At 49.3% G+C, this 26,638-nt stretch overlaps 1 protein-coding gene across 11 annotated transcripts in view; it reads right to left on the reverse strand.

Annotated features, from left to right (window-relative positions):
- Hdac4 (histone deacetylase 4) overlaps positions 1–26,638 on the reverse strand; it is a 270,698-nt gene that overhangs the window by 7,787 nt on the left and 236,273 nt on the right. For all 11 annotated transcript variants that reach the window (XM_036172953.1, XM_036172943.1, XM_036172952.1 and 8 more), the window contains exons 19-24: positions 24,335–24,390; positions 23,127–23,214; positions 20,954–21,073; positions 20,138–20,235; positions 14,047–14,165; positions 12,502–12,635 (exon numbers count right to left, since the gene is read on the reverse strand). In XM_036172953.1, the coding sequence (XP_036028846.1) occupies positions 12,502–12,635; positions 14,047–14,165; positions 20,138–20,235; positions 20,954–21,073; positions 23,127–23,214; positions 24,335–24,390 (615 nt within the window). The remainder of the gene's footprint in view (positions 1–12,501; positions 12,636–14,046; positions 14,166–20,137; positions 20,236–20,953; positions 21,074–23,126; positions 23,215–24,334; positions 24,391–26,638) is intronic.

Raw genomic sequence — 26,638 nt, forward strand, 5'->3', positions numbered from 1 at the left:
CTGACACCCCCTCCCCAAATAAAAAGTCCATTTGGATTATCCAAGACTGCAGTTATAGCTGTTGGATGTGTTTTCAATGGCGAAGGAAAGAGGTCACTGAACCTGACCTGGTAGACTGGGGAAGTCCAAACGCTGATGCTATAGCTGACGGGATGAGGCAGAGCAGAAGCCTGATAGTGCTCGGGAGAGAGGCCCCAGCAAAGTCCCCCAGCTCCTAGGAATGAGCATCGGAGGAAGAGATGACTGATGTCTTCTGCTGCAGCTGAGATATGTAGGCTTAAACTAACTCTATCGCTCTATTGACCAATAGACTCAGAAGTCAAATGTGAGGGTGAAAACCTGCTAGATCAGAGAAGCAACCAGCTGACCTTGCTTTTTGGCTGGAGGTGGAGCAGGAGATGCGTCATCATCTCAAACCCAAAAGAAGCACCAAACTCTAGTCTGGTCCTTTCCTTCCCTTTCATCTTCTCTATCCAAATTCCTGGCTTCTCTAGGCTAATTCCAGTCAGCTAGTCACTGTCTCCGTCCTGATTCACGGTTAACTTTATTAACGGTCTCAGAGTGTCGCAGTGTGAGCAAATATCCCACAACAAATGACCATGGACTCTCCAGAGCTGGGGAATCCCAGGCTTAGGCAGGGAAGAGCCCCGCAGGGTCAGCCAGAACCAGAACTCTAAAGGTACGCTGGAAACAAACCTCAGAACATCCAAGGCCGACTCAGGATCGTCAAAGTAGCTAGGGAGAGCTGGTCACTCCACAGTCGGGGCAGCGGGGTACACACAGCTTTCTGACAGCAAGGGAAGCCAAGGGAGCAGCCTGAGATCTCCACGTGCCAAGAGGAGACATTGGCTACCCTGAATCGTATGCCCAGCGAAGCTGTCATTAACAGGGTGGAACAAAAGTATCTCCCCCAAAACAAAGTGGCATGCTGTCCACGCCTGCTCTCTTCCTAGAGAAAACCCACAGGATACTCCTGAGACACAGTAAAAATTTCCTGCCGGAAGACAGGAAATGAGGGGTAACGGGGGAAGAAATCGCCTGAGTGCAGTGTGGCCCAGACCCAATGTGGGTAACACATGACAGCAACAACAATGTCCAGTCAGTGAAATGAAAGAAGTCAGAGGGAGGCATGCAGCCTGGGAGGGGCTGGACTAGCTGCCAGTTTGGCAGGAAAACATGCAAGAGCTAGTTAAATTAGAATTTCCAACGAACAACAGTTTCTTAAATATACAGAGGTTGTATGTTCACCCTGGAGATCACGGTGAGGCCTCTGCGGTCCAGGCCCCGGCTCACCAGGAATAATGGCACCTCCTGACCCTGCTGAGGATGCTGGCCCATGGTGAGGATGCCTGCTACACATCTTTCAAGTGGGCACTGGGAACACAGGGAGTTTAGGGACCCCTTGATCAGATCACATGAAGAGATGGCAAGGAAGGGGAGTTGGGAGCTCCAAGACAAGCCAGATAGAGTGAATCTGGAGAGGGAGTGGAAGAGCTGGAAGTGACCCGGGTCCCACTTACAGCAGATGGCTGGTGTAGACAGAACCCAGCTTTGGGCTGTTTAGCAAAGATGCATAAGGAATCTAGGAGGACGGCCGGAAGCCAGTGACAAAAACAAAGGTCGCTGGGCACAGCTGACCAAAGGAAGGCTGGGTAGCAACTTAAACGTTTAGCACAGAGATCTGAGGGCTGACTGTGACTGGGTGCAAACTCTGCATGACAACAGCAGAGTTTCAGTTCACCCAAAAGAACAGGATGGCTTGATTCTCTACCTTTTATCAAACAGTCTCAAGATGGGTAGGTACTGAGAAGAGACACAAAGAAACGTCCACCATGGTGGGAGATAGCAACAGGCATTTCTGAGACACAGAAGACAAATAGCCCAGGAAGCAGAGGTGACTAAGAGATTGGCAAGCTTGTTTGGTGGACGCATGTGATTCCAGAAACATGTGGAATGCCTGTGCTGACTGACCAGAGTAGAACACCATCCAGCCACCCCCACCAAACATACCTCCTTTCTGTATGACAACAGTCTGTTAGGAACTGGCAACAGAGACTGTGAGTGCTCATGTTCTCATGCCTGGAACTCGTGGGACAGAGACTCAGTCACAGAAACCAGTAATTGGGGGTTGGTGAAATGCCTCAGTGGGTAAAGGGGGTTGCTGGAAGTCAACCTGAGTTCAATTCCTGGAGCCCCCTTGATGAAAGAGGACTGATTTCTTGAAGCTGTCCTCTGACCTCCACATGTGCCATAGGATAGGCAGATAGGCAGACAGACAGACAGACAGACACACACACACACACACACACACACACACACACACACACAGACTGCGGAGATGATTCAGTGGGCAGTGTGTGTTGTGTAAGCATGAAGACCTGAGTTTAGTTTATGCCCCCACCAGCAGATGGGATGGCAATGTTCCCAACAGGGACTAATGTCTGGTTGCATGGGGCCTGTGGTGGTTTGAAAGAAAATGGCCCCCAAAGGGAGTAGCACTATTTAATTAGGAGGTGTGACTTTGCTGGCCTTGTTGGAGGAAGTGTGCTACTGTGGAGGTGGTCTTTGAGGTCTCATATGCTCAAACCATACCCAGTGTCTCAGACTACTTCCTGTTGCCTGCAACTCAAGATGCAGGACTATTGGCTCATTCTCCAGCACCGTGTCTGCCTGCATGCCTCCATGTTGCACCATGATGAGAATGGACTAAATCTCTGAAATGTAAACCACCCCAATTAAACGTTTTTCCTTTATAAGAGTTGCTGGGATTATGATGTCTCTTCACAGCAACAGAAACCCTAACTAAGACAGTGCCAAGGGCCCTTTGTGGATGGGAAGCAAGGACAGAACAGAGACCCTCAGATACGGGGCCATGCTTGCAGTACAGACACAGTGTTAGTGTCATCACTTAAGACAATATCCCAAACACACAGTTCTCATCACATTGGAGCATGTTCACAAGGTTCACCAGAAGGCTGTAGAGGTTCTTCCAGAACCTTGGTTCCTCAGCTCTCTTAGGCCACCCTTGTACTAGACTCCCCAGATTAAGTTCAGTATGTATATCCAGGGCACCCTAGGCCACATGCTCTGTTGTGTGCAGCACGTTCACCACGCTAACAGCCTCTGTGACCCCCAAAGTCCCCAGCCACAACTCTCCATCTTCAGTCAGTGTGCCAGCTTGCTTCTTCACCAGTGTCTTGGACTTGCCTCCCACATGCAATGCTCAGTGCAGGGGCTGAGCGGACCACCCTGGCACTCCAGGGCTCCCTCCCAGCAGGAGTCCATAAAGAATGGACATGGGGCCAACTGCCATCTGAGCTGGCCATATGTCTGCTCTCTGCCTGTGCCAGCTGCTCTGAAATCTTTCTCAACTTTCTTTCCCTTTTCTGGAAAGTATTTCCCCATGAAAGCTGACATGAAAACTGGAACGATGAATATGGTGGTCTTTCAGCAGTCCCCAGGAAAAAGGGTACAGAACAGAGGGGGCTCATCCTCAGCGATGAAGCATCGATGTGTTCCCCTAAGAAGAGAGGAAGGATCAAATTGCATTTGGACACTTGGGATCTTATGATGAGTCTGCACTCCAGGCATGGGGTCAATCTGTGAAGACAACTGTGTTTAAGGATTTTTTCTAATGCTACAGGTAGAGAGAGCACTTCATGAATGACGGCTCTGTTCTGGGCACAGGGAGAGTAGTTCCACACATCTCAAGATGCCAACCCTGTCCTGGCAGTGGTGATACTCCTTTGTTTACCACAAGTGCTTATCAACTGTGGGTTTCATATGGCATCTAAGGTTTAAGGTACAGTCACATCTACCCGTCATCCACACTCACCCCTCCACTCCACCAGTGGCCCCCTTCCTCTTCCCTAACCATTTCCCTGTCCTATCCCATTCTTATTGTTTCCAAATTTCACATGTACAAAAATGTGTAATGCCGGTTCATCCCACTCCATGGTTGTGTATGTCTGTTTGTGCCAGTACCATACTATTCTCACACCAAAACTGGGTAAGGCACATCTCCTTGATGAACAAATATGAATGCAAAATACTGGGGAAAAAAGTATAAACTTAGTTCAACAGCACATTAAAAAGATCATACATCACAACCAAGTCAGATTCATTTCAGGCAACCAAGGATGTTTCAATGTAGACAAACTGGTAAGTGTAATATAGCAGAGAAATCACACAATCATTTCAATAGATGCAGAAAGAGTCTTTGGCAAAATTCAACATCACATCCTAATAGAAGTGTAGAAAAAGCTGGAACAGTAGGGTAACAATGTCACCACAGTAAAGCCTATGCATCACAGCCCCACAGGGGGCACCACCACTCATTCAGATCAGTGTTTAGAATCTTAGCCAGAGCAACAAGATAAGAGAAAGAAATGGAGAAGATACAAATAGCAATGGAATAAGTCAAGTTATCCCTATGCCTACAATTCTAGTCTATGCTTTAAAAATTCTAAAGACTCTACCAAAAAAAACTTAGATCTGATAAACATTATCAGCAAAACAGGATACAAAAATTAACACAAAAAACAATACTTTTAAATATACATAAACAAATTTGTTGAGAAAAAACATTGTACTCATAAGCCTGTTCAAAAATAAAAATAGAAATAAACTTAAGATGTGAGATACTTCTATAATGAAAAGTATACAACATTAAACAACAACAACAACAACAACAGCAAACCCTAGAAGATGGACCTCCTACATTCATGGAACGGGAAACAGTACTGTGAAAATGACCGTATTATTGAAAGCCATCTATAGACTTAATTCAGTCCCTATCTAAATTCCAATGACATTCCTTATGCAATCCAGAAGTTGAGCTGGAAGCACAAAGGCACCAAGTAGTCAAAACAACCCTGAACAGGAAGCAATACTGGAGATACCATGGTACTCACCCCCATACACTACTCCAGAGCCACAGGAGCAAAACAGTGTGGTTATTCTTGTATTTAAAGCTATTTATTGAGCAATCTAGAAAGTGCCAATTACTGTTCTGGAAACCTGGAATCTATCAGTGAAAAATGCCTCGCCCCCAACATTATATAATGCAGAGAGACAATATGTGGAAATCACAAAGTCAGTGCAGCACAGACCGTCGGGGGAGGCACAAAGCTCTATGAGAAGCAGAGCTGGGTAGAGGATGCAGATGTGTTGCAGTTTCTAACACACACTTAGGGTAGGCCTCCCTGACAACCATGTGGGCTGAATGACATATTTCCAGGAGGTTTCAAAGGCCCAATGAAAGCTAGATGGGGCTGGTTCTGCAAGGTACCCCTTCACTGGCAAAGCCACTACACACTTCTCTGTCCATCCGCTGCAGAATACAGTCTTGCCAATGGTTGACTTGAAATGAGGCTAACAAGTAGTCCTGATGATGCTTGTTTCTAGAGTGGGCCTACCTGGCATCTCATTTTTATGGTGTAGGCAAGGCCTGGCCAGCTGTTTTCTAAACTGGGATTCAGAAAGAGATTCTTGTGGGCACTTAAGGCCAATCAGAGGAGCTCATATGTCATCTGCTTCTCATGGGCTGGCAGTAGACGAGTCTTCTTTTTATCTTTGAAGTCCTCCATCAAGCAGATGCTACCCTCTGTTTTCTCCCATCAAAGCAAAGCTTCTCGGAAGAACCATTTACACCCTCTTCCAGATCCGGGAATCCATACATTTCTCCTGTGAGGTCATGCCTCAGCCTGATGCTCAGTGCATTGGGTCAGCCGTCCACTGTAAGCATTGCTCCTTCTCAGGAGGGGAGGCAAAGCCATTCTTTCCAGGAATCCTGACTCAGGCTCCCTGTCACACCCCATTGCCAAACACTAGCAACAAGTTTGCAGAAGCTCCTCTTCTGGGCTTTAGCTGCACACTTGAGTCTCCAGTTGAGTTTTATCAGGAAACTCTGCTACAACTGTGTCCAAAAGGGGCTGGGGGTTTTCTTCTGCCCTTTCTCCTTGCACCTCCTTGATTTAGAGGTATCAGACCTAGGTTGGCCCCAGGCTGTCAATCCCTATAACAGCACATGTCCAGGCCCATGGGCTCTTCATGAGTCTATGGCCAGAGAACTAGCTGGTTTAGGCCTGAGAATTTCCTCATATGCCTGCCCGCTTCAAGTCAGACCCTGCTTTTCTCTTATTCCCAAGGAAGACAGGGATCCTCAGCTCTCGGTGTCTGACTCCATACCCAGAAACACAAACTGCCTCCTGAGGACTCTCCCTCTCACCACTGACTCCTCCGCCATCAGTCTCATCTTCCACAGCAAGGGAATCATTTGCACGTGGCTTCAGCTCCCTCCTCTGGCAGGGGATGTCTTCCTTGGGTCTCTGCCTGATCCTCTTCCAGTCCCAGAAGATTGGTCTAAGGGCACTCACACGCCATGGCATGCACTCAGCCCCGGGCCTGCAGACGCTGTTCCCCAGACGTGCTCCTGTGAGTTGTCACCCTCTTCTCTGAGGGTCTGAGGTCTATCTTCTCCATGTGACAGTGGCAACACAGGCCCTACCTGCCTGGCAAAAAAGATCTCTAGCTCAGTGTCAGGAACTGTGGGTGATAAAGCAGGGCCCTCAAATGTGTGGATCTGTAATCAAATGGTCACTTGTGTTTGCAGATCTTTCCCATGAAGCTGCAAAACCTTCAGAATGGGATGGGTAAGTTTTGAGAGTTTTGGGGAAAAAAGTCACAACAGGACTAAAAATTATGATTCCTTTTGCAAAAAGGTTCAAGGACAACTTGGCCTATAATGGAGGACAACACAGGCCCTGTGCAGTAGTGTCGACACCAAGCTCAAATTCAGCTTCCCAAGTGAGCCACGGCACCTACACAGCTCAGAGGGACCTCCCAAGCCTGTTTGGTAAAAGGGTTTGAGTGCAGATCTGCACTACAGATTGGTAAGAGTCTTAGTGGGCCAGTGACCAAAGCCTGTGCAGGAGAAGTGCTGAGAAGGGAGCCTGCTTCTCTCTTCCAAGGACGTGACTCACCCGAATGCAGAGGCCAGCTGTCACTCAGACCACTTTTGTCTTCTATGGGACAGCACTGGCCTAACTAGGAGATTGATGGTCACCATTCATGGGACAAACGGTGGCAGGACCTTGCTGCCCAGTGTTAGCTCCACATGTGCTATTCTCTGCGGGCATGTCTTTGGGGGGGTGATGTGGGACTTTCTCGGGCTAGACTGGTCAGGATACTAACCAGGCTGGAAGGCAGCCAGCCAGCAAGAAGCATGTCCCCAGTGTCCTGCATTCCAGACAGACTGGTCAGAGTCAAGTGGGGAGCCCTTATGAAGGTGCAGTACCTTCATGGTGATTGTCATACTAGCCAGTGGGGACAGCAATTGGGCTGAGGAAGGAGGGAACCAGACACAAGTCACAGATGGCTGTGTGTGGGTAGAAGCTATTTTTTAAGCGAAGTGTTCACACGAGTGTGTGAAAGCTCACATGGTACCTATGTGTAATGTGGCACCATTTGACAGGAAGTGGTAGGTCCTCAGCTGCAGTCATCTTAGTTTGCCACATACACCACACGCATGCACAGCTGCTCTCCACTTGAGCCGAGCCTTTCCATATTTGTATATTACAGCACAGGAATCTGAACACAACAAGAGGCCAAACTCATGCACGAACAGCCTTTTAAACATCTCATTTTATGTCCTCCTCCTAGACCTTCTAGCCCAGGGCTGGAAATGATATGGGGCAATGAACCCTGATATGTATGAACACATGCTAGTCTTCAGAACATTTTCCCACAGGAATGGTTGTCTTTGCCACCATCCGTACCCCTCTCTCTGTGGAAGGCCCTAGGAGTCATCATGCCTACCTGTGCACAGTGGATTGCATCCTGAGTATGGCCAGGAATTCAGAGGGCTCCATGCAGCCTGTTTGATATGCAGCATGCACATACTGTCAGGACTTTCAATGTGGCTGTGAGCAGAACTACTCTGAACTGGCTACTAGCAGCCATGCTGATCCTTGGAGACACCCAAACCACAGTGCAGATGCCTTGATATCTGTACACTTGGCTATTCAATGTCTCCTCTGGAAGTGGAGCTCCCTGCAGACCACCATTATCCACAGCTGGCTGCCCAGTATATACCTGCCAAATTGGCCAACAGTGTATATCAACCCTCATCAAAGGGTGCAGGGCAGAGTGGGGCTCTGGTTCAACTTTTGTTTATCAGGGAGATTTTTAAAGAGCCCTTGATAAAACTAGTGCTTCCTATTTTCTGATGGTTTAGCAAAGACTCTTTTTTGGGAAGGGGGGGGGCGTCAGAAGAGCAAATGTATGAGGAACAACAGGCCTAGGGTGAAAGCCAAGTTCTCCATTGTTACTTAAGTATCTAGCCCTGAGAGTTAATACTTCAGCAAGGACTGCACACACACGCACGCACAGTGTCACATTTAACTATGACAAAGGGCAAGAAATGGTCTGGGCATTCCAAAGGCACATGATTTCATCAAGGGGAGCCTACATGTCAGAGAGAAGGATGTCTGAGATTCAGATAGAATTGTCTGTGACAAGGATGATTATGAAGATGGGAGAGAATCAGCTGTACTCCACCCCACTTGCCCAGAGCCCTCACTAGCTGCTGTGCACCTCCACAGGGACACTGCAGAGCCAGGCCTACTGGGTGACCTGCTCTTGGTACTGCGGATCTAGATTCTACTTTTGAGTGTAGCTTGCCTGTCATCTGCATGACTGCCCCAGTGATACACTTGTGGGTCTTACCCCGAGCCCCAGCTAATCTCCTAGGTCTGCCACTGGCATGCAGCCTGACGGGGTGGCATGATGGCCAGCTCTCATTGCTAGGTCCCTCCTATGGTAGACATACAGAACTCAGTTATTCTACTCTTGACCAGAGACACCAGCCTGCCAACCCTGCAATATTGTGGCCCGTGTCTCATTCTCTGGTCTGTGATGCTTGCATGGGAGGCTCATGTATACTACAATGGACAGTACCAAGTGGAGATGGCCCTAGAACAGAGCTATTTTTCCTGGCATTGGAGACTTTTGCATGATTCACTGTTCTGTAGCGCTTGGCTGGGGATGATTACATTTAGTAAGGATCAGCAAGTAGCTGCTTCGAGTCATAACCATCTTCCCCTAAGACATGCAGACGTGTGTGTGGTGTGTGTGTCCTAGAGCCTTATTCTCAATGCTTCCTCAAAAGAAGCTTTTGAGTGACAGCTTCCTTACTTTCTACTGGCCATCAGCAAAACATGGCTAGTTCAGTAGTGTCTAGCTTCCTTATCATCTGATTCTGAACCTGGCCTGAGGCTCTGTGCTCAACCCTCTAAGCCACCTTGGCATCCTGTTCCACTCCTTCAGGAGCTCCTCTACTGTCCTGCTGGTTGAAGTACCCCAGCTCTTGGTACCTGCCCGATGTGGTCAGAAATGAACTTCCAGCTGGTCTCTCTGTAGCATCATCACATCAAGCTTCTTTCAACATATGGTCAGGGGTCACAGCTCTGGCTGTCTCTTCCTGCCTTCTTCAGTGTGAAACCATCAGCTGCAGGCCGAGTCCACCCCTGAAGCTCTGGGATTCAGACAGATCCTTCGTGCATGTGCCTCCTTCCTGTTTCCTTCTCTGCTCCAGGCTGCCTTTCTGAGCTCAGCCTCTCCATGCCGTTCACCCAGCTATCTCCTAGTTCCCCTGTCTTTGGCATGCTCTGCCCTTCACACTATCTGGGATATCCATGTAATTCCATGACAAGAGCTACAGACACCTAACCAGTGCCTATGGCCCTGACCTCTAGTTCCCAGCATCTCACACTGGGGTCAGGATCTGCACTAGGCTGTGGGGAACTGAGGCTTGGTTGCCATTCCTATGTTTCCTGTAGCACTGAGCACAGTTGTTGGGTTATAGTGGCAAGTGGGTCATCAGCTCTGTCTGAGATCTGTGGTCCCTACTGCACCTGCTCTTCATGGCTTCTGAAAGCTGTTGCCCTGATGAATACATCAGGAGTTCTCACCGTCCGTCCCCTCCCCTGTAGGCTGGGGTCTAGATGGCTCCTAGTAAGTCCCTCTTTGATCTGATCTGGTTTGTCAACACTGGCCAGTGCCCTGAGCTCCCCCATGAAGCCCTGGCTCCTCACTACCCTTACACTAGAGGTCACACAGTAGGAAAGGACCCTGTGCCCCATCTCTTGTCTTTCCCATAAGGGATAATGTCTAAAGGCAAATGTTGTAGGGACCTGTGTACATATGAAACACATCCTGGAAAACAAGGCTGGCAGCCCTTTCACATTTCGGATTATAGGGATGCCAGTGGGAGTAAATTTGCTGGGTAGGCAGGGCTGGGGAACACAGAACAAGGCCTCTGCTGTTCCACTCCCCAGCAACGCTGTGTGGACACTTGTGGCTGACTGCAGTCTCAGATTCGCCCCCTCAGGTACCTGCTGTCTGTTGTGCTTACATGTTTTCCCCTCATGCCAGCATAGAGGGCAGGGAGGCTTGGCAGCCAGGAGAGCAGGGAGGGCTCAGTGCTTGGTCAGTGTACACTGGGCCTGATAGAAAGCCTTGGCTAAGGTGTGCACCCACTTCCGCAGATGAAGCAATACCATTGGTGGCACGGGGGCAGAGGTTGGAGCCAGGTGTGACTAGGAGGGTTCTCTTATAGTGGGGTTCCATGCATTTTGGTTCCACAGCTTACAAGCTGTACACAGTGAGGACAGCAGTTTTTACTCTCACCTCCTATCCTGTGCTTTCTAGAAGAAAACATGCAGAGCAGATCACAGACAATGTACTTAACTATGAGACTGTGGTATTCTGTGGACTTCTCACACATTCAGAGCCTCAACTGCCTTCAAGAGCAATCCTGAGCAACCCCACCCTGAGCTGGCCAGTGTTGGCAAACCAGGTCAGAGAGGGTCTTGTTAAGAGCCACCTAGACCCCGGACTACAGAGCAGGAATAGGCTGAGAACTGATGTGTTCACTGGGCAGCAGCTTTCAGAACCACGAGGAACAGGTGCAGCAGAAGCCACAGGCCTCAGAGCTGCTGACGCACTTGCCACTGTCCCCAGGGGCCAAGGTGCTTGTATGTGACGCTTGAGGCTAGTCTGAGCTGCCCGAGGGTACAGACCAGCAGCCCATGGGCTGCAGGCCCCAGCACTGAGCTCCCCACTCCTGGCTGACTCCTTCCTAGCACCTGCACACCACCCACAGGGGAGCAATGTGAGCAAGCTCTAGGAAGCAATAATTGCACAAGTGGGGAGACAGACAAACACCCCAACCGGAAGGGCCGAGAACAGTGGTCTCAACCTCTCTGGAAGTTGAATGACCATGTCACAGGGTCACCTAAGCCCACTGGAAAACACAGATGTTTCCATTTTTACGTTACAGAGATTTACATCACGACAGTTATGAAGTAGCAATGAAAAGAATTTCGTGGTTGGGAGTCACCACAACATGAGAAACTGTATTAAAGGGTCACAGCATTAGAAGGTTGAGAATCACTGCCCTAGACAGATACAAGATTTGGGAATTCCTCTGGAAGATATGTGTCAACTGTACTATAGGCATTGGGGGCTTCCAGGGTTATGGAAAAATTTCACCCTCGTCGTAGCCTACATACAAGGAGATAGGAATGTCAACAAGGGACCCTCCTCAGGCCTCGTGGAAGGGAATTCACATAGTGTTCATTCTACTGTAGCCCTCAAAAGCTTTATGTGACCAGGCCCTTGAAGACTGCTATGCAGGCCAATATGCCTGACTTGGTCTTGTAGCACCGGTGGGGCTGTGCAGAGTCCTGACCATAAGCATCACTCCTGAATGGAGAAGGCAAATGGTTGCTGAGTAAAGCACTCCTGCCCAGCCCTGAGCTAATAATTTAGACTGAGCATGCTGATACCGCCTGGACTGGCTGGTTTTGTGTGTCAACTTGACACAAGCTAGAGTCGTCAGAGAGGAAGGAGCCTCAGCTGAGGAAAAGCCTCCATGAGATCAACTGTAAGGCATTTTCTCAATTAGTGACCACGGTGGGTGGTGCCACCCCTGGGTTAGAGGTCCTGGGTTCCATAAGAAAGCAGGCTGAGCAAGCCAGGGGAAGGAAGCCAGTAAGCAGCTCCCCTCCATGGCCTCTGCATCAGCTCCTGCCTCCAGTTCCTGCCTGCTTGAGTTCCTGTCCTGACTTCCCCAATGATGGACTATGATCTGGAAATATAAGCCAAATAAACCCTTTCCTCCCCAACTTGCTCTTTGGTTGTGGTGTTTTGTCGCAGCGATAGAAACCCTGACTAATAGGCCAATAGACACCACCCAAGCCCGTGGACAAGCTGCCAGAGAAACCTTATCCAGGGTGGAGACCAGCGAGTGAGGTGAATCCCGGCCATCACATTATCCAAGATGTGCGTGACTGACACAGAGGGGAGAGCAAGCTGCGGCCCAGTGCCAGGTGAACTGCCCTCCCAGGCCAGAGGTGGAAGCCTCCCGCCATCTGAGCTTGTGGCAACAGCCTTTTGCCTACGGTGCATTCCGCAGGGCTTTGCCAACTCCGTATGTACCTCATTTCCCAGCAGAGCAGAAACACATGCTTCGGAAGCATCACAGATGGCCGTCAGGTCATGGCCTCCCTCAAGGGCCAGCACGATCCGGCCACCGGCTAAGCCCATCAGCTGCTTCGTCAAGTACCCAAAACCTGCAAGGGCAAAGGGACATCTTCAGAAACTCCACACAGCACCTCCTCTAAATACCAGGGGCTGAGGTGTCATCTCGAGTAACTGAGGCCACATTAACACATCCATTAGTTTGGCTTTTGGATTTCACCTTCATCCAACCGAGTGTGAATTTTGGTTTCAGTGCTGATCTTTACAATGCAGCCAACCCCATTCAAAGGCTTTGTACCACCTGCCTTCCTGGGCATCTGATGTGCTCTGAGCAAACATACACAAGTAGGAAGAAACACGCCCATGTGAATGCTGTGTGTGGTGGCAGGGCTTTCCCACATCCATGTCTGGGTATCTGCTTCCATCTAGGGTCATAGAGTCTTCTTTCTGTTCACAACCCCGACCTGGCATGTCATTTGGTAGGCATGGGGATACTACTACACACAGCCAGGTAGACTGATGTTGGCTAGGCATTGGAAAAACCTCAGTAAGCCAGTGGCTTTGACTAGCCTACTCACCAGACCAGATATAGGTCCATACTAGGGTATACACCCTGCTAGTTGTGAAATGCCATGCTAGTTATGAAATGCCAGTGGGCAGAAGTTGATGGCAAACACAGGTGTGTCTGATGGAAGTATTTACATTGGCTTTGGGACTAGAGGATATAAAAACAGCTGGTAACAGAGACTAAGGTATGGTGGGTGCTTTCTGCCCATCTGGACCCCACAACAGAGCACTGCTTCCTCAAAGGCCACCTCCTAGCTCATTACTCCCTTGCTGAGTCCACACCCTCCCTGGTGAAGGTGAGAGATGGACTATTCTCCTTGATTAGATGGTTGATGGGCAGGGAGGAGAGAGTAGATCCAGGATGCCAGGGCCTTGACTATGTAAGGCCAAGCTTTAGGACCCTAGGCTCTTTGTTGCCTCTGGGCATCACAGCTGGGTGAGAAACTGCCAGGCTACTGTGTGACCCAAGATGTTACAACCCAGAGTTCTTTCCTATCTTTGCCAGGTGCTGCAGAACAGACAGAGGTCACAATAGTGTCAGCAAGTTCTTCCATGTAGAAGTACAGCAACTATAAGATACAAGTCCTCTTGACTGCTTCCTCCTTCAGCTCCACAGCCTATGCAAAGATTAGATGGTCTGCTTCTCTAGCAGAGAACCAGACTCAGCACCAAGCACATGTTGACTAGGTAGCAGTGGGGCTCACCCTCTCATACCTGGAGAAGGGCTACACTCAAGTGTTCACAGCCCAGCAAACAGAACCTAGTGCATGTTCTTGTAAACTTTGCCCCTTTGAGTTTCTGTCCCCAGGGTGGAGTCTATGGAGTCATTCTGAGTAAGAAATAAAGTGATGGCCTACCTACTGCCTCACACAGAACACAAACCAGTTGTGGGATGAGCAGACATAAGACCGGGGAAGGTAAATTCTAGTGACTTACATTTGGCAGAGAGATTGTACCCTCCAAGAGGTGTGGGGTGGCCCTCCACAGCATCGAAGCCTGATGACACCAGTACCACATCTGGGGCAAACTCATTTGCAATTGGCATGACCACCGTTCTGCAAAGGACAGGAGCAGGCATTACTGAGTCAGTGAAGGACGGACACGGCATATGGAAGACTGTAACTGTCAAATACATAGTTCTTTGAGGCCTGTGGCACCTGCAGAATTGGGGGGAAATCAACGCAAATGCCCCTTATGGCCTCTCCCAGATCAGCTACCTTCCCCACAACAAGAACACACTTTAGGACTCTAATCTAAGAAAGGTACTCTGTGATAGTCACTACTGATGTGAACCTGACAAAATCCAGAATTGCCTCAGAGACAATCCACTGAGCATGCCCATGAGGGACGGTCTAGATTAAGTTAGCCATGGGGCTAGGGTAGGACGACACATCCTAGATGAGCTGCCAAGTAAACTGACACCTGCACAGCCCCTTCTCTGCTTCCTGTACTGTAAATGCAATGCGAGCCCCTGCCTCAAGCTCCTGATGCTCTGACCTCCAGCCATGACACCCTTGAACTGTGAGCCTAAATAAACCCTTCTTTCCTTAAGCAGCTTCTGTCACAACCATGTGGAAAGTAACTAAGACATATGGTTACCATCCCGCATGAGGCACTGGGAACTACACACTGCTGAAAAGACAAAGCCCTGGCTAACTTTCTGCAGTCCTGCTGGGGTGCAGTCCACAAGGGCTTCCCATTCACTTGATAGTGCTCTGTGCCCATAATCAATGGCCATCTGTGCATGTGTGAGAGTAAATTAAAGAGAAAACAAGACTCCTAGAATGGCAAAAGGGGAAACTACTATCGCAGTTAAGAGAATTGTGTAAAACATGACCACCGAGTAGTTCAATGGCTAAGTCACTCTACCTCTCAACACAAAACCCATGAGCCACGGGCAAGCCATGGTGGACAGCCATGAACAGAATCCTGTAACTGACCCAGGAGGCTAGAAGGCTGTAAGCATCCTCAGAGATTACTTTATCAGAATGGTTAACATCAACTTTCAGTGTCCCTCTGGAGGCCAGCAGCAACCCTGAGACAGAGATATTTGTGTTCTCCTAGCCTTGCGCTGGAGTGTTCTGTGCTCATGGAGCAGATGAGGAAGGTGGGTGTGGAACCTGGTTATGTGACTGCACAGGTAGGGCTGTGAGCCTGTTGGGGCCCTTTGCATCTTTCTGGGCTACCTGTTTGTGAAGCCACCCCACCTAATCTGTCCCACCTAGAAGACAACTGTGTCTCACAGCCGTTCTAGCATACGTGGTGGGCCTTTATAAACCTTGTCTCAGGAATTAAAACAGGGCTCAACAACTCCACTTTCTCCTCCAGCCTCTCTTACCTAGTGAAACTCCTATCCAAGTTAGCAGAAGTGTGAACTCTGGCCAAAAGACACTCAGAATTCAATGGGGCCAACTCAGGAATGATTATAGGTGGAACCTGGCTGCTAATTCCTGACTTCAGGGGGCAGAACACATGCTATCTGTAACCGAGCTCCCAAAGACAGTACAGAGAAAGGTACAGTAGAGTAGTGTGGCCTCACATGCTACTTCAGTTGGCTTGGCCATGGCCAGTATGGAGAAGTCTATTACAAAGATACCAAGTTCACCTTAGGAAACCGAAGCCCAGACATGTATTCCAAACCAAAGTTGGGCAGTTGTGGAGGGATTGGGCTTCTGCTGCTCTGGAGGGTGAACAGAATCTAGTGTCTCTTGGAATTGTTTGTCTCAGGATGAAGGGACTTTCCAAGGCCAGTCTGCACCTTGGGGGCTCTGTGGACTACTGCTAGAGTGCAGGACACAACCAGGTAACTACAGATGAGGGCCAGAACACTTTCTACAAAAGTCTGGGCAGGAAGTCTTTTAGTCTTGGGGCCACACCAGGCAATACCAGGTACAGATGCCTTATGATGTCAAAGCAGCAGTCATGGGTGATGAGGAAAGACACAAACACTGGTGGATTCCACCTAGGAGCCATGGCTGTGGATCTCTGCCCTGGACTCATGTGCATGGCTCATGTCCTGCTCTTCAGGGTAGAACCTCAGGCTCAGACTACACAGCTGTCATGGTGCCTCACTGCAACAAAGGCACACCAGACTATCATTTCATTAGTACAAAGCATTTAAGCTGAGCATCTACCCTGTGAACACACTGGCATTTGTCTAGAAACCTGCCACAGTGGTCAGTTACAGGGTAGAGAAAATGCCATTGGATCCTCTGGCATCCTTGCATGGAGTGGGCTTGTCGTGGGAGCGTGGGACACTGAACTGACAAGATGGCCGGACCGAGAGTGGTTGTCCACATCACACCAAGGAGACTGCACCTTAACGACTCAACGAAGATACTGTCACACAACCTTGTCTTCAGAAAGCAGAACCTATCATGGTTTTGATAGGGATTTTAAAGCCAAGTCATTTTTTTTCAAGTAAAATCACAGTGGTTTGTGCCAACTATGCTATTTGTTAAGCACTGCAGCAAGTGCATCTAGTGGGCTTTGAAGTACAGCTGAGCTATTTAATATCCAATACCTGCCCAAAAGAAAGTTCTGCTAAAACCATTATTAAATGGAGCTCACACCATGAGCACTGATGCTTACATTTTCTGTGTGTTATGGTCCAGAACCAAACCAAACCCATTCCCAGGTAGCCCCATGTGCACAGGAGGAATGGATATCAGAAGATACAGTCTTTGAATGTCCCAGGCTTGGTGTCTTCTCATCTCAGTCTGGAAATACACTGAAACTAAGACAACTGGTGATAGCCCTGAATGTAAGGTATGTGTTAGAGGGTGTCTCCAGCGTCCATGTGTGACACCATGGATGTCTTTGCTCCTTGTTGGGACACGGCTTTTTTACTTTATGCATCAGCTGGATACTCCCTGCTGCACTGTGAATGTGCCTCCTACCCACCACCTTGCAGGAAAGAACCTCAAAGAATGTCCCTATTTAACTGGCATTCAAAGAAAATGGGAGGCTGGGCTTACATTTTACCTCCCCAAATAAATTTTAAATCATCAGCTTAGTTTCTGAAATAGAAAAGCCTTTTCTGTTTATGTGTGTATTGGTGTCTGTGAGTGAGAGATTGGGGGCAGGGAGGTGAGGCTTCTCAAAACAGATAAATTTACAGATTTGCCCAGAGGAGGAACAAATGAGTCAAAATGGGCAGCCCTCTGAGAAGGCTGGAAATGTGATCATAGCTCACTCCTTAGTGGAGGGAGGCAATGAGGAGCCCCACAGGTACTCAGGTGCACAATATAGTGGCTAGGTTGAGTGGCTGCAGGCTTCTGAGGGTGACCGTGGTGTAGTAGACTATGTATGCGGTGTCATGTTATGTGTTGCATGATGAGTGTTTCTTCTGTTGCTTAGGCAGCCTTCATTACCAGTGTCATCCTGCTTTTGAATCAACCACCCCATAGTCTGGCACGCGGGCTCTCACGTACATGCATGGCCTAGACACATGCCTGCATCTGTCGTCTGCCTGTGGCTTGCTAGGTGAAACGTGAGGCTAATGCACCAGGCAGGGATGTAGGCTCACACTGCACCTCACAGAGGAACTGTTCATTGCCAGCTGCATGGAAAGGTAGGCCAGTACCAGAGGCCCATAGCCATGCACCCCTCTCCTGAGAGGGCAGAATGCACACGGGGCACCTCTGAAATACACACTAACTGCAGTAAGTGCCTCAAGACTTAGGTTCCCAGATGAGAGCAGGTGTTCCTGCTGCTGTGCTGTGAGAGCCTCACAGCATCATTGGGAGAGTCACTGAACCCACCTCTAACCCAGTCCAGGCTGGTGGCTGCCACAGTCAGGGCTGGGGGGGCACTAAGCTCTGTGTCCCTTCATCCAGGGGTCAGTGTTCTGTAGCAAAGCTACCAGGGTCCATTCTCCATCTTACACTCTGCTTTCACTGTCATCTCCATTTGCTCACCATGGTAACCCTATCCCCAATTCCCCCATGCTGACAACCTCTAATTCCAGAGCTTGCCTTTTTTTCTACAGACCCCGATTTTCAGTACTTCCCCCTACTTATCTACAGTAGGAACAACATGTCAGACTTTGTATAAAGGGCATCCTCAAGTTGGCAAAGGCTTAGGCTGATGGGAGGTTCTTTTGGCCTCAACTGGGTGGTTTTGACTTTCTCCCTGATCCAGTTCCTATCTCTTAGGACCAGAGGAGTAGGGTCCTCACTTCTTCACATCTAGAACATTCTGTCCTAATGCATCACACCTGTGTTTCCTGGATTACTAAATGCCACCCCAGACAGTTTTTCACAATGTCCCTTGCCAGAGCATTCTCTGCTTACACACCCAAACCTGCTCTTTTGAATCTTTGGCCTGGTGCTGCTCACACCCCTACAAGCAAGTGCCGGAGATCATATTTCCCACATTCATATTAGCCCCAGCTCCCCCCAATGCCACGGCTTTTCACTGTTTAACAAGGTAGTTCTAACCCAGGCCTCTTCACCAATTGCTGGACCGGTTCACTTCAACACCCTGCCTGCTTCATCCTGGGACCAGGTCCTCTACTCAGAATGCAGCGGACATATTACTTATTCACCAGGCGTGGTGAATTACTTTCTCAACAGCCCTGGGCCCAGGATTGAGGTGGACAAGGCTTGGCCAGGGCCTCACCTCTGGGGGCATCTGAGGCCCCCTGATGGTTGGGAGCAATTAATCTCTGTTCCTCTATGGGGGCCAAGCAGGTTAAGAGAGGCTGCTGACTCACTGGTCTTCCAATGCTGAGCTTTATGCTTCTGTTTCTTGATTTCTAAGACCACTGTCTTTGCTGAAATTCTATCTAAGGAAGCAGTGGGATACCATGATGAATTGCAACAACCTTAAAAAAGGTAGCTGATAGTTTAACCAAATCTCTACAGAGTGCTTGTCTCTCAGACATGAACCCTCAGAAGGCAGAGTGGTGACTACAGTGGTATCACCACAGTGTGTACTCACAGGGACCATGTGTGTCTCACACACCCCCCCCCCCCACATACCCCGCTCCCCAAACATCTGTTTGGAAAGGCAGCAAGCTTTGTGGTTTGAGGCCAGTGAGGAATTAAAGAAGCCACTCATAACACCAGCACCAGTGACACCTTTGTCACACCTCCTGATGCCACACATGACTGTTTCACTGCTGAGGCCAGGCACTGAAGACAGGTCCAGGAGGCTAAGGACAGTGTATCACTCACTCTCCGCTTCCCAGCCCACGGTGTTCCGCCCAAGCTCCGCCAACTTCAAAGCTGTGTCTGGCTAGGAGGCCTGGTTTGAATTACAGTTCCTTTTCTCCTACAAGGCTCTGAGCCTGAAGAGAAAGTGCCGGTCACTTCTGGATCTCATCAGGGACAATTTTCTTATCTTTTCTTCATCAGAGGCTTGATCCCCTGAAAATGTGACCTGGCAGAAGAGGGCTCTGAAGAACAAGGTGCTGCCTTTGAGGCACGCCTTCTCCCACGGGGCCCCGAAGGAGGAGACTGAAGAAGAAAGGGGAACGAGCCTCTGACCCTTCTGTCCCCACCTGATGCCCAGGGAACCATAAATTGTGAACTTCAAAGTACTACTTTACATTAAAATAAAGAAAACCAACCTGAAACAATTTCTCTTTTCAAAGAAGCGACTGAAGCATGAGAAGGCACCCTCACTAAAGGATTATCATTCATACACTTTGCCAAACGTTAGGACAGATGTCAGGTGACTAAGGAAGGCAGCCTCACCTCAAAGGCTGGCCAGGCAGGTCAGACACTGTGGACACCTGGGCAGGGACAGCAGGGGTCACACTTGGCCCCAGGATCATAGAACTGCAGGCATACTCAAGAAATGCCCTCAGGGAGCACAATTCAGGAGGAGAGAGCAAGGCCTGGGGGACGAGGGCTGGCCCAGTCACCAGCTGCAGGGGCTGCTGTGACTGGAGGACATCCGTTACTGTCATCAAGAGAGTACCAGAGTCAACAGGAGCCTTCACAGACCCTGACCTGCAAACAGCATCCAGTCAGAAATAAAGGCCACTAACTGGGCAGTGGGTGGACAGATGAGTACTCACCTGAAAGCCGCCAGGTACTCTGCATCTCCCATGGGGGGTTCAAGGCCACCCGTGAAAGCCATGTTGACGTTGAAACCCACGCCTGGCCCTGTGCCCACCTGTGGCCACAAGGGGAGAAACTGCTGTCACCGACACTCTGAAAAGAATATCTAGTACACCTGATACTTGCACTAGTGTGTGGGCTGACAGGCCCATAGGGATATTCATGGTGAGTGTGCTCACCAGTGAAGCTAGCCACTCCAGTACCAGGAACTGTTATCAGTGGAGCAGATTTTACATGGATGCAGCTGCTCACAGGCCCCGAACTAGGAGGAACTAATGAGAGACACCTGAGGACTGTGCATTATGTGTGCACAGAAGTGGCTCTGGACTGCGGGACTGTCTTCAGGAGGCAGGCTCTGTGCTCCTGGGACCACCACGTAGTACCAGATGCCAAATGGACAGAGAGGGACATGGGTGTGCTGCCTGCAGATGCTCCCTAAAGACAGTGGCTGGGAGAGCCAGCACAGGTAGAGAAAAGCAGGTATCCTGGAGGAGCAGTACAGCACCTCCCTTGGGCATATGTTTCCTTGCCCTGAATGGAACCAGAAATGATGTGTAGATTCTCACTGAACATTAGACAAAATTCTGGCCCAAGTCATGTACAGCATAATCTAGGCTAGCATTTTCTGGAAGGGCAGTCTGAGTTGTGAAGTGCAGCTTCTGTGGCAGTCAGGTGTGGCCTGCATCTGCCCTGCTTTCCAGATAGTTGCAACACCTGGCTCCAAGCTGGCTTGTCCTCCCAGTTATCCCCAAAGTTTCCCACACTCCACGTACCTCATCTGGGGCTCCACTTCCCGGGAAGAAGTTCCCATCGTCATAGCGGTGCAGGGACATGTAGAGAACATTGGGGTCATTGTAGAAAGCCTGCTGGGTCCCGTTCCCATGGTGCACATCCTGCGAGACCAAGAAAACTGGCTCACGGAGGACCAGGCCTCAGGAACAGCTCTTACCATCGAGCTGTCCCCCATACCTTGGGCTAACATCTCTTACTTGGCAAACCATAAAACCTTCAGCCTAGCTTGCACCTCATGGTAAGGTACTAGGGGTGCCAGCAGCATCACAGAGATGTTGAAGCTAGAGTCCAAGCTGGCAGTGTCTCTGTGCACCATGAGCACCAGAGCACATTCCTGACTTCAGTGAAGAGGATGGGGCTAACTTCTAGCTGAGCTGAGGCTGTGATTTCAAACAAATCCATCTGATTACTCTTATGTGCCTGCCTCAGTTGTGGAGAGCCACTTCCTCACTTCCATCAGGGTAATCACAGATGGTGGGTTGGCTATCTAGAGGCACATGTGAGGCGCTCCTCATCGTAGAGGGGGTATGGCAAGTGAACTTGGTTGACAGACAGGTGCCCAGGGTCCCACCCTGAAATGACCAGCAGTTTTCTTCTTTTAAAAATAATTTATTTATTTGTATTTTATGTACACTGGTGTTTTGCCTGCATGTATGTCTGTGTGAGGGTGTTGGATTCTCTAGAAAAGAGTTACTGACAGTTGTGAGCTGCCGTCTGGGTGCTGGGAATTGAACCCAGGTCCTCTAGAAGAACAGCCAGGGCTCTTAACCACTGAGCCATCTCTCTAACCCCGACCAGCTGTTTCCTTAAGACACAATGCCCATGTAACCATGAGAGCAGAAGGCAAGAAAAAAGAGGCCGTATTGGCTTCAGCCAGGCCTGTGAACACTGCTGAGGGCCATGAGAATTGGTTCCCAGGACGGGCAGGCTGGTTGGCCCTGTGCTGCATAGCCATGTGTGTGAAAACTTCTCTCTACAAGGTCACCTGTGCTCAGTGTAGGATGTGGATGTCAAGTGAAGACAAGTGTCCCCATCTCACTCACCAGGTCCCTGCCGAGAGGAGGGACCACGGATAACCACTGTACAGCAGTAAGCCGTACGACTGTCTATGTGTCACCATCAAGCAGTTTAACACAAAGTGTGGCCCTGGGAGATAAGACAGTGTCTATGTGGGCCATCTGCTGAATCAGTTGTTCCCAGAATGTAACTGTCATATCTATGTTGCCTCCAACTGCAAGGCACTTCTGTCTTTTTGCACAAGTCTGCTTGCTCCCCGAGGAAGGGCAAGGTTGCAGGAGGGGACAGGCTCACTGTGTGTGAAAAACTGCCCTGTTTTCCCTGCCTTGCTTAGGCCCTGTTCTAGATCCGAGAGTTGATTTGTCTCCTGGGTTACGTTTCGTTGCTTCTTTCTGAAACGGAGAAGGGCATGAAATCCAAATGATATCCCACCTGACGTGGGCTTAGTAAAGTATGTTATGAGACGTCAGTATCAAAGAGCGTTTCTGTCTTAGAACCACTGGCTTCTTAGAGCTTTTCACACAATATGCAGAACAGGGCCATCCAGCACACTTGTCCTGGAGACCACAGCCCACAGCCAGGACCAGGGTGATCACAGGCCTGGCAAAGCCCAGGCTGCCTCTTTTTTTGCTGCTCAGAGCTTGTGACACCCAGGCACCATGACTAAAAAGGGGTGTTGACATGCACACCCCAACTCCTGTCTACTCATGGGACAGTGTGCTGCTTCTGACACTTGGCTTAGTTCTCAGAGAAATAGCAATTATTCCAGACAGTGGGGTTGCAAGAAGCTGCGCTCATTCAGGAAGACGGAGGCTCAGTCACTGTGTGAAGTGAGTTTCAGCTGGCATAAGGTGGGCAGCCAGGTCCATGTCCCCAAGTCAGAGCATACAGTCAAACCTAAACACAACCTTTGAAACTCTAGCCTCTTGAGAGATAGTTCTGAGGACCAGTGATGATGGCCTCCCTCAAATGTGTGTACTAGTCTGGCAGGTTGGGCCCCTGACTGGCAGGATCAGTCTTGAAGCCAACTTCTCTGATCTCTAGGACTGTTTCCAGAAAGTTCAGTTCCTGGATTCTAGTTTCAGTAGAGGTGAAGGCCCATGCTCAGTCAGGCCTGCTGGGCAGGCAGCCACTCACCCAGTCCACAATGAGGATCTTGCTCACATTCAGCCTCTGCTGGAGAAGTTTGGCTGCGACTGCCACGGAATTGAAGTAACAGAACCCCCTGCAGAGGAGACGTCTGGTTACCGGTTTTACAACTCTTAGCAGAACATCTAGAGTCCTATGGAGGGCTCAGGTGAAGGACAGCTGGTTCCTAACTGGGGACCTTAACGGATGCTGCTGATTAACCAACAGCCATGAAGACAGACATAGAGACATACAAGCTATGTTAATATACATATACCATAGATCCACAGGCACACAAGCATATGTGCCACATAAGACTCATCCATCAGACACACGTATCATCCTCCACAAATACATACTGAAGTATGAGCACACACACTATAGAAGACATCTTCCCACCATAGACAATCTTCCCACATGCCAGATATACACACAGGCACACAAGTGTATATACCGTAAGATACCGATCTATAGAAACACATAACTTACAGTTATACCCAAACACACATGCACACACCACCAATATACACAGACACACATGTATCAGATAGATACACACATGCACACATACACTGTTAATGGTTAATAACAGCTGTCAACTTCACAGGATCTAGAATCATTTGGAGACACCTATTTGGAATTATCTAATTGGTTCAGTCTCTGGGCAAGGCTCTGAGGAATTCACTGAGTTAGAGTTCAGTCTTTGTTTTCTGTTTTATTTTCTACACCATGTAGCCAAGGCTTACCACCATCCTCCTGCCTTCCCCTCTGAGTTCTGGTATTACCAGTGTCGGCCACCATGTCCCTCTCGATGATTTTTGTACTTGTTTGTGTACTATTTTTGAGCAGTACAAATGTAAAGAAAAGTGAGTAACAGCTTACCTTTTTAAGGTTAAAAAGGGTGATAAGCCCCATCAATAATGTGAACGGTACTGTTCCCATGGACTAGGAACCTACAGTATCATCACACACATATCTGGCACAGCCTCCCTGATGCCATCATTTCCATCAGTTGAACCATCTCTTGGTTAAACCCAACAGGGAAGCCTTCATGCCCATACTCCTCATCCAATTGCACTACTCTCAAATCACATGTCCACCTTGGTTGTGGGCAAGGGAGACAAAGTAACACGCCCTGGGTGAGGTGCACAAGGCCACTTAGATGCTCACCCAGCCCCATCACCCATGATTTTTATAAGCCTGGTGTGTCCACTTACATGGGTGTACTCTCCTCGGCATGGTGTCCTGGGGGACGAACCACAGCAAAGCCATTCTGCAAAGGATAGCAGACAGTGGGAAATAGTGAGGAAAGACATTTATTATTCCCCCAAAGTCACTACAAACACCAGATTCAGAATCCACAGGAGGATGTGGTTTCCATTACTACTGGTCCCATGACATGGATTGGAAATGGGATTAGCTGAGCCTTGGAGGAAGGTCAGAGAGCCTGACCTGACCTACTGACAGACAGTAGACCAACTGACTCTGTTTGCAAGTGTCAAGGGTTAGGGCTGCAGTCACTGGGGGGTGTGGGCTTGGTCCTGGATGGTCTTGTTGCCTGTTGCTCACCAGCAGCCTTATGGCAGGCGTAGATACAGACAAAAAGAAGCTGGGCATGATATAATCCCAGCAGGAAGATCAGGAGCTTGGGGACAGTCTCGGCTACACTGTGAGCTGGAGGCTAGCTTGGCTAAATGAGAACTTGTTTTCTCATTCTCCCATTTAAAAACAAAAACAAAAGTACTCATATAGGTTGCTGCTGGGTTCATGTAGGACCTCAAGTAGGTCTTGTGCCCACCTCTATCCTGACCATATCTTAGCTATTAGGGGCATGGACAGCACATGTATTACCCAATTCTCCTCCCACCCAGAAACTAATCACGACAGAGCTGGTACTGGATGGCATCGCTGCAGAGCCTATACCCCATCACTCGTTCTTTACAGAACCACCTGCACACCACTGGAGCTGCTGCTGTAAGCACATTCAACCAAGTCTGACTCTCTTCAGTACCAGGAAGAGGCATGGTCAAGCTTTAACTGAGCACAAAGACCAGCCAAGAGTTCTGGGTTGACAGGACCAGGGCAGTGGTAAGGCTGAGAGGTGGATCCACAAGACAGATGCCATGACACTCAGTGCTGCAGACTTCCTTCCTCAATCTTGTGCCAACACTCAGTGCCGAGTCCTGGGCACTGGCTTCGGGAGCCTGACAAGCCTCAGATTCCACCTGCCTCTTGCAGACAACAGTATGGATGGTGCTGAGCAGCAGGTGAGCATGGCATGAAGACTCACCAGCCCCACAATGGGCACACACAAACTCCCAAGGGGACGCTTCCCCATGAACATCCCCATGATAAGCTTCCACCAAGTGTAGTCTTCTACCTCCAGGCCCCATCTTTTAGCATACCATGCTGAGCAAGGAAGACAGTGTGGTGGTTCTGAGGGAGGCCATGTGTGGGCTAGCTCCAGGAAGCCTCTCTGTCTGTACCTATCTATCACTGTGAGCTGAGCCAGACCCTCTTTTCTCAGAGATAGCCATTTTCCTCGTAATGATGGGAGAAATTATGGGCCTTCTAATTTCGGGAGATCTAGGACACTTTTCAAGTAGAGCAAGGCTTTTCACTTCTGGGAATAAGACAGGCAGGAGCTGCCAGTGATGGGGTTTGGACTTCACAGGTGCCTGTCCCTACGCATGTGACAGGCGCCCTGGCATGGAAGGCCTTTCTTGGGAGATGAGTGGTAGCATTAAGGGTTTGAAAAACGAAACAAGGAGCTAGAGAGATGGCTCAGAGGTTAAGAGCACTGGCTGTTCTTTTAGAGATCCTCAGTTCAATTCCCAGCAACCATATGGTGGCTCACAATCATCTACAATGAGATCTAGTACCCTCTTACAACCCGCAGGCATCCATGGAGGCAGAATACTGTGTACATAATAGATAATGAATCTTGAAACCAAAACAAAACGAAGCATGGTTTCTGCTAGGGTTAGGTATGCTGAGACCTGGGGCCTTAACTTCCCAACTGCTATGTGGTTCAGAACCACCCTGTGGGTAAGACAGCTACAGTGAACAGGAGGCTGCAGGGTCCACACTGACGGGTCTTCAAGGTCTGCCACCTGCCAGCACTGGCCAGGTCAAAGAAGTTAGTTTCCACAAAGCACTCCCTTTTCAACCCTCACTCACACGAGGTCAGTGTCTCTCTACTGGTCTCACACCATAAGGCAGACAGGTGTGAATCCAGCTGCCATGAACTATACCAGATGCTGTTGTTATTTGACAATGACTACTCTGAAAATGTCTCGCTTTAATCTCAATATAGCTGATGCTGAAGAGGTAGGCTACACGAACAAAAGCTTTCTAGGCTCCTTAGCAACTGGGAAGGGGTAAAGGTCTCCACAGATCCATCTCAGAATGTGAACTGTACGTTTTCACCAGCATGCAATGTCCACATTATCCTGGACAATGCTTTCCAGTCCCTGGCCAACAGGGAAAGGGCTGAGCGTCCTTGTGTCCCAGCCAGATCT

This window comes from Onychomys torridus, chromosome 23, assembly GCF_903995425.1.
Source record: "Onychomys torridus chromosome 23, mOncTor1.1, whole genome shotgun sequence".
In the NCBI taxonomy this organism is placed as follows: domain Eukaryota; kingdom Metazoa; phylum Chordata; class Mammalia; order Rodentia; family Cricetidae; genus Onychomys; species Onychomys torridus.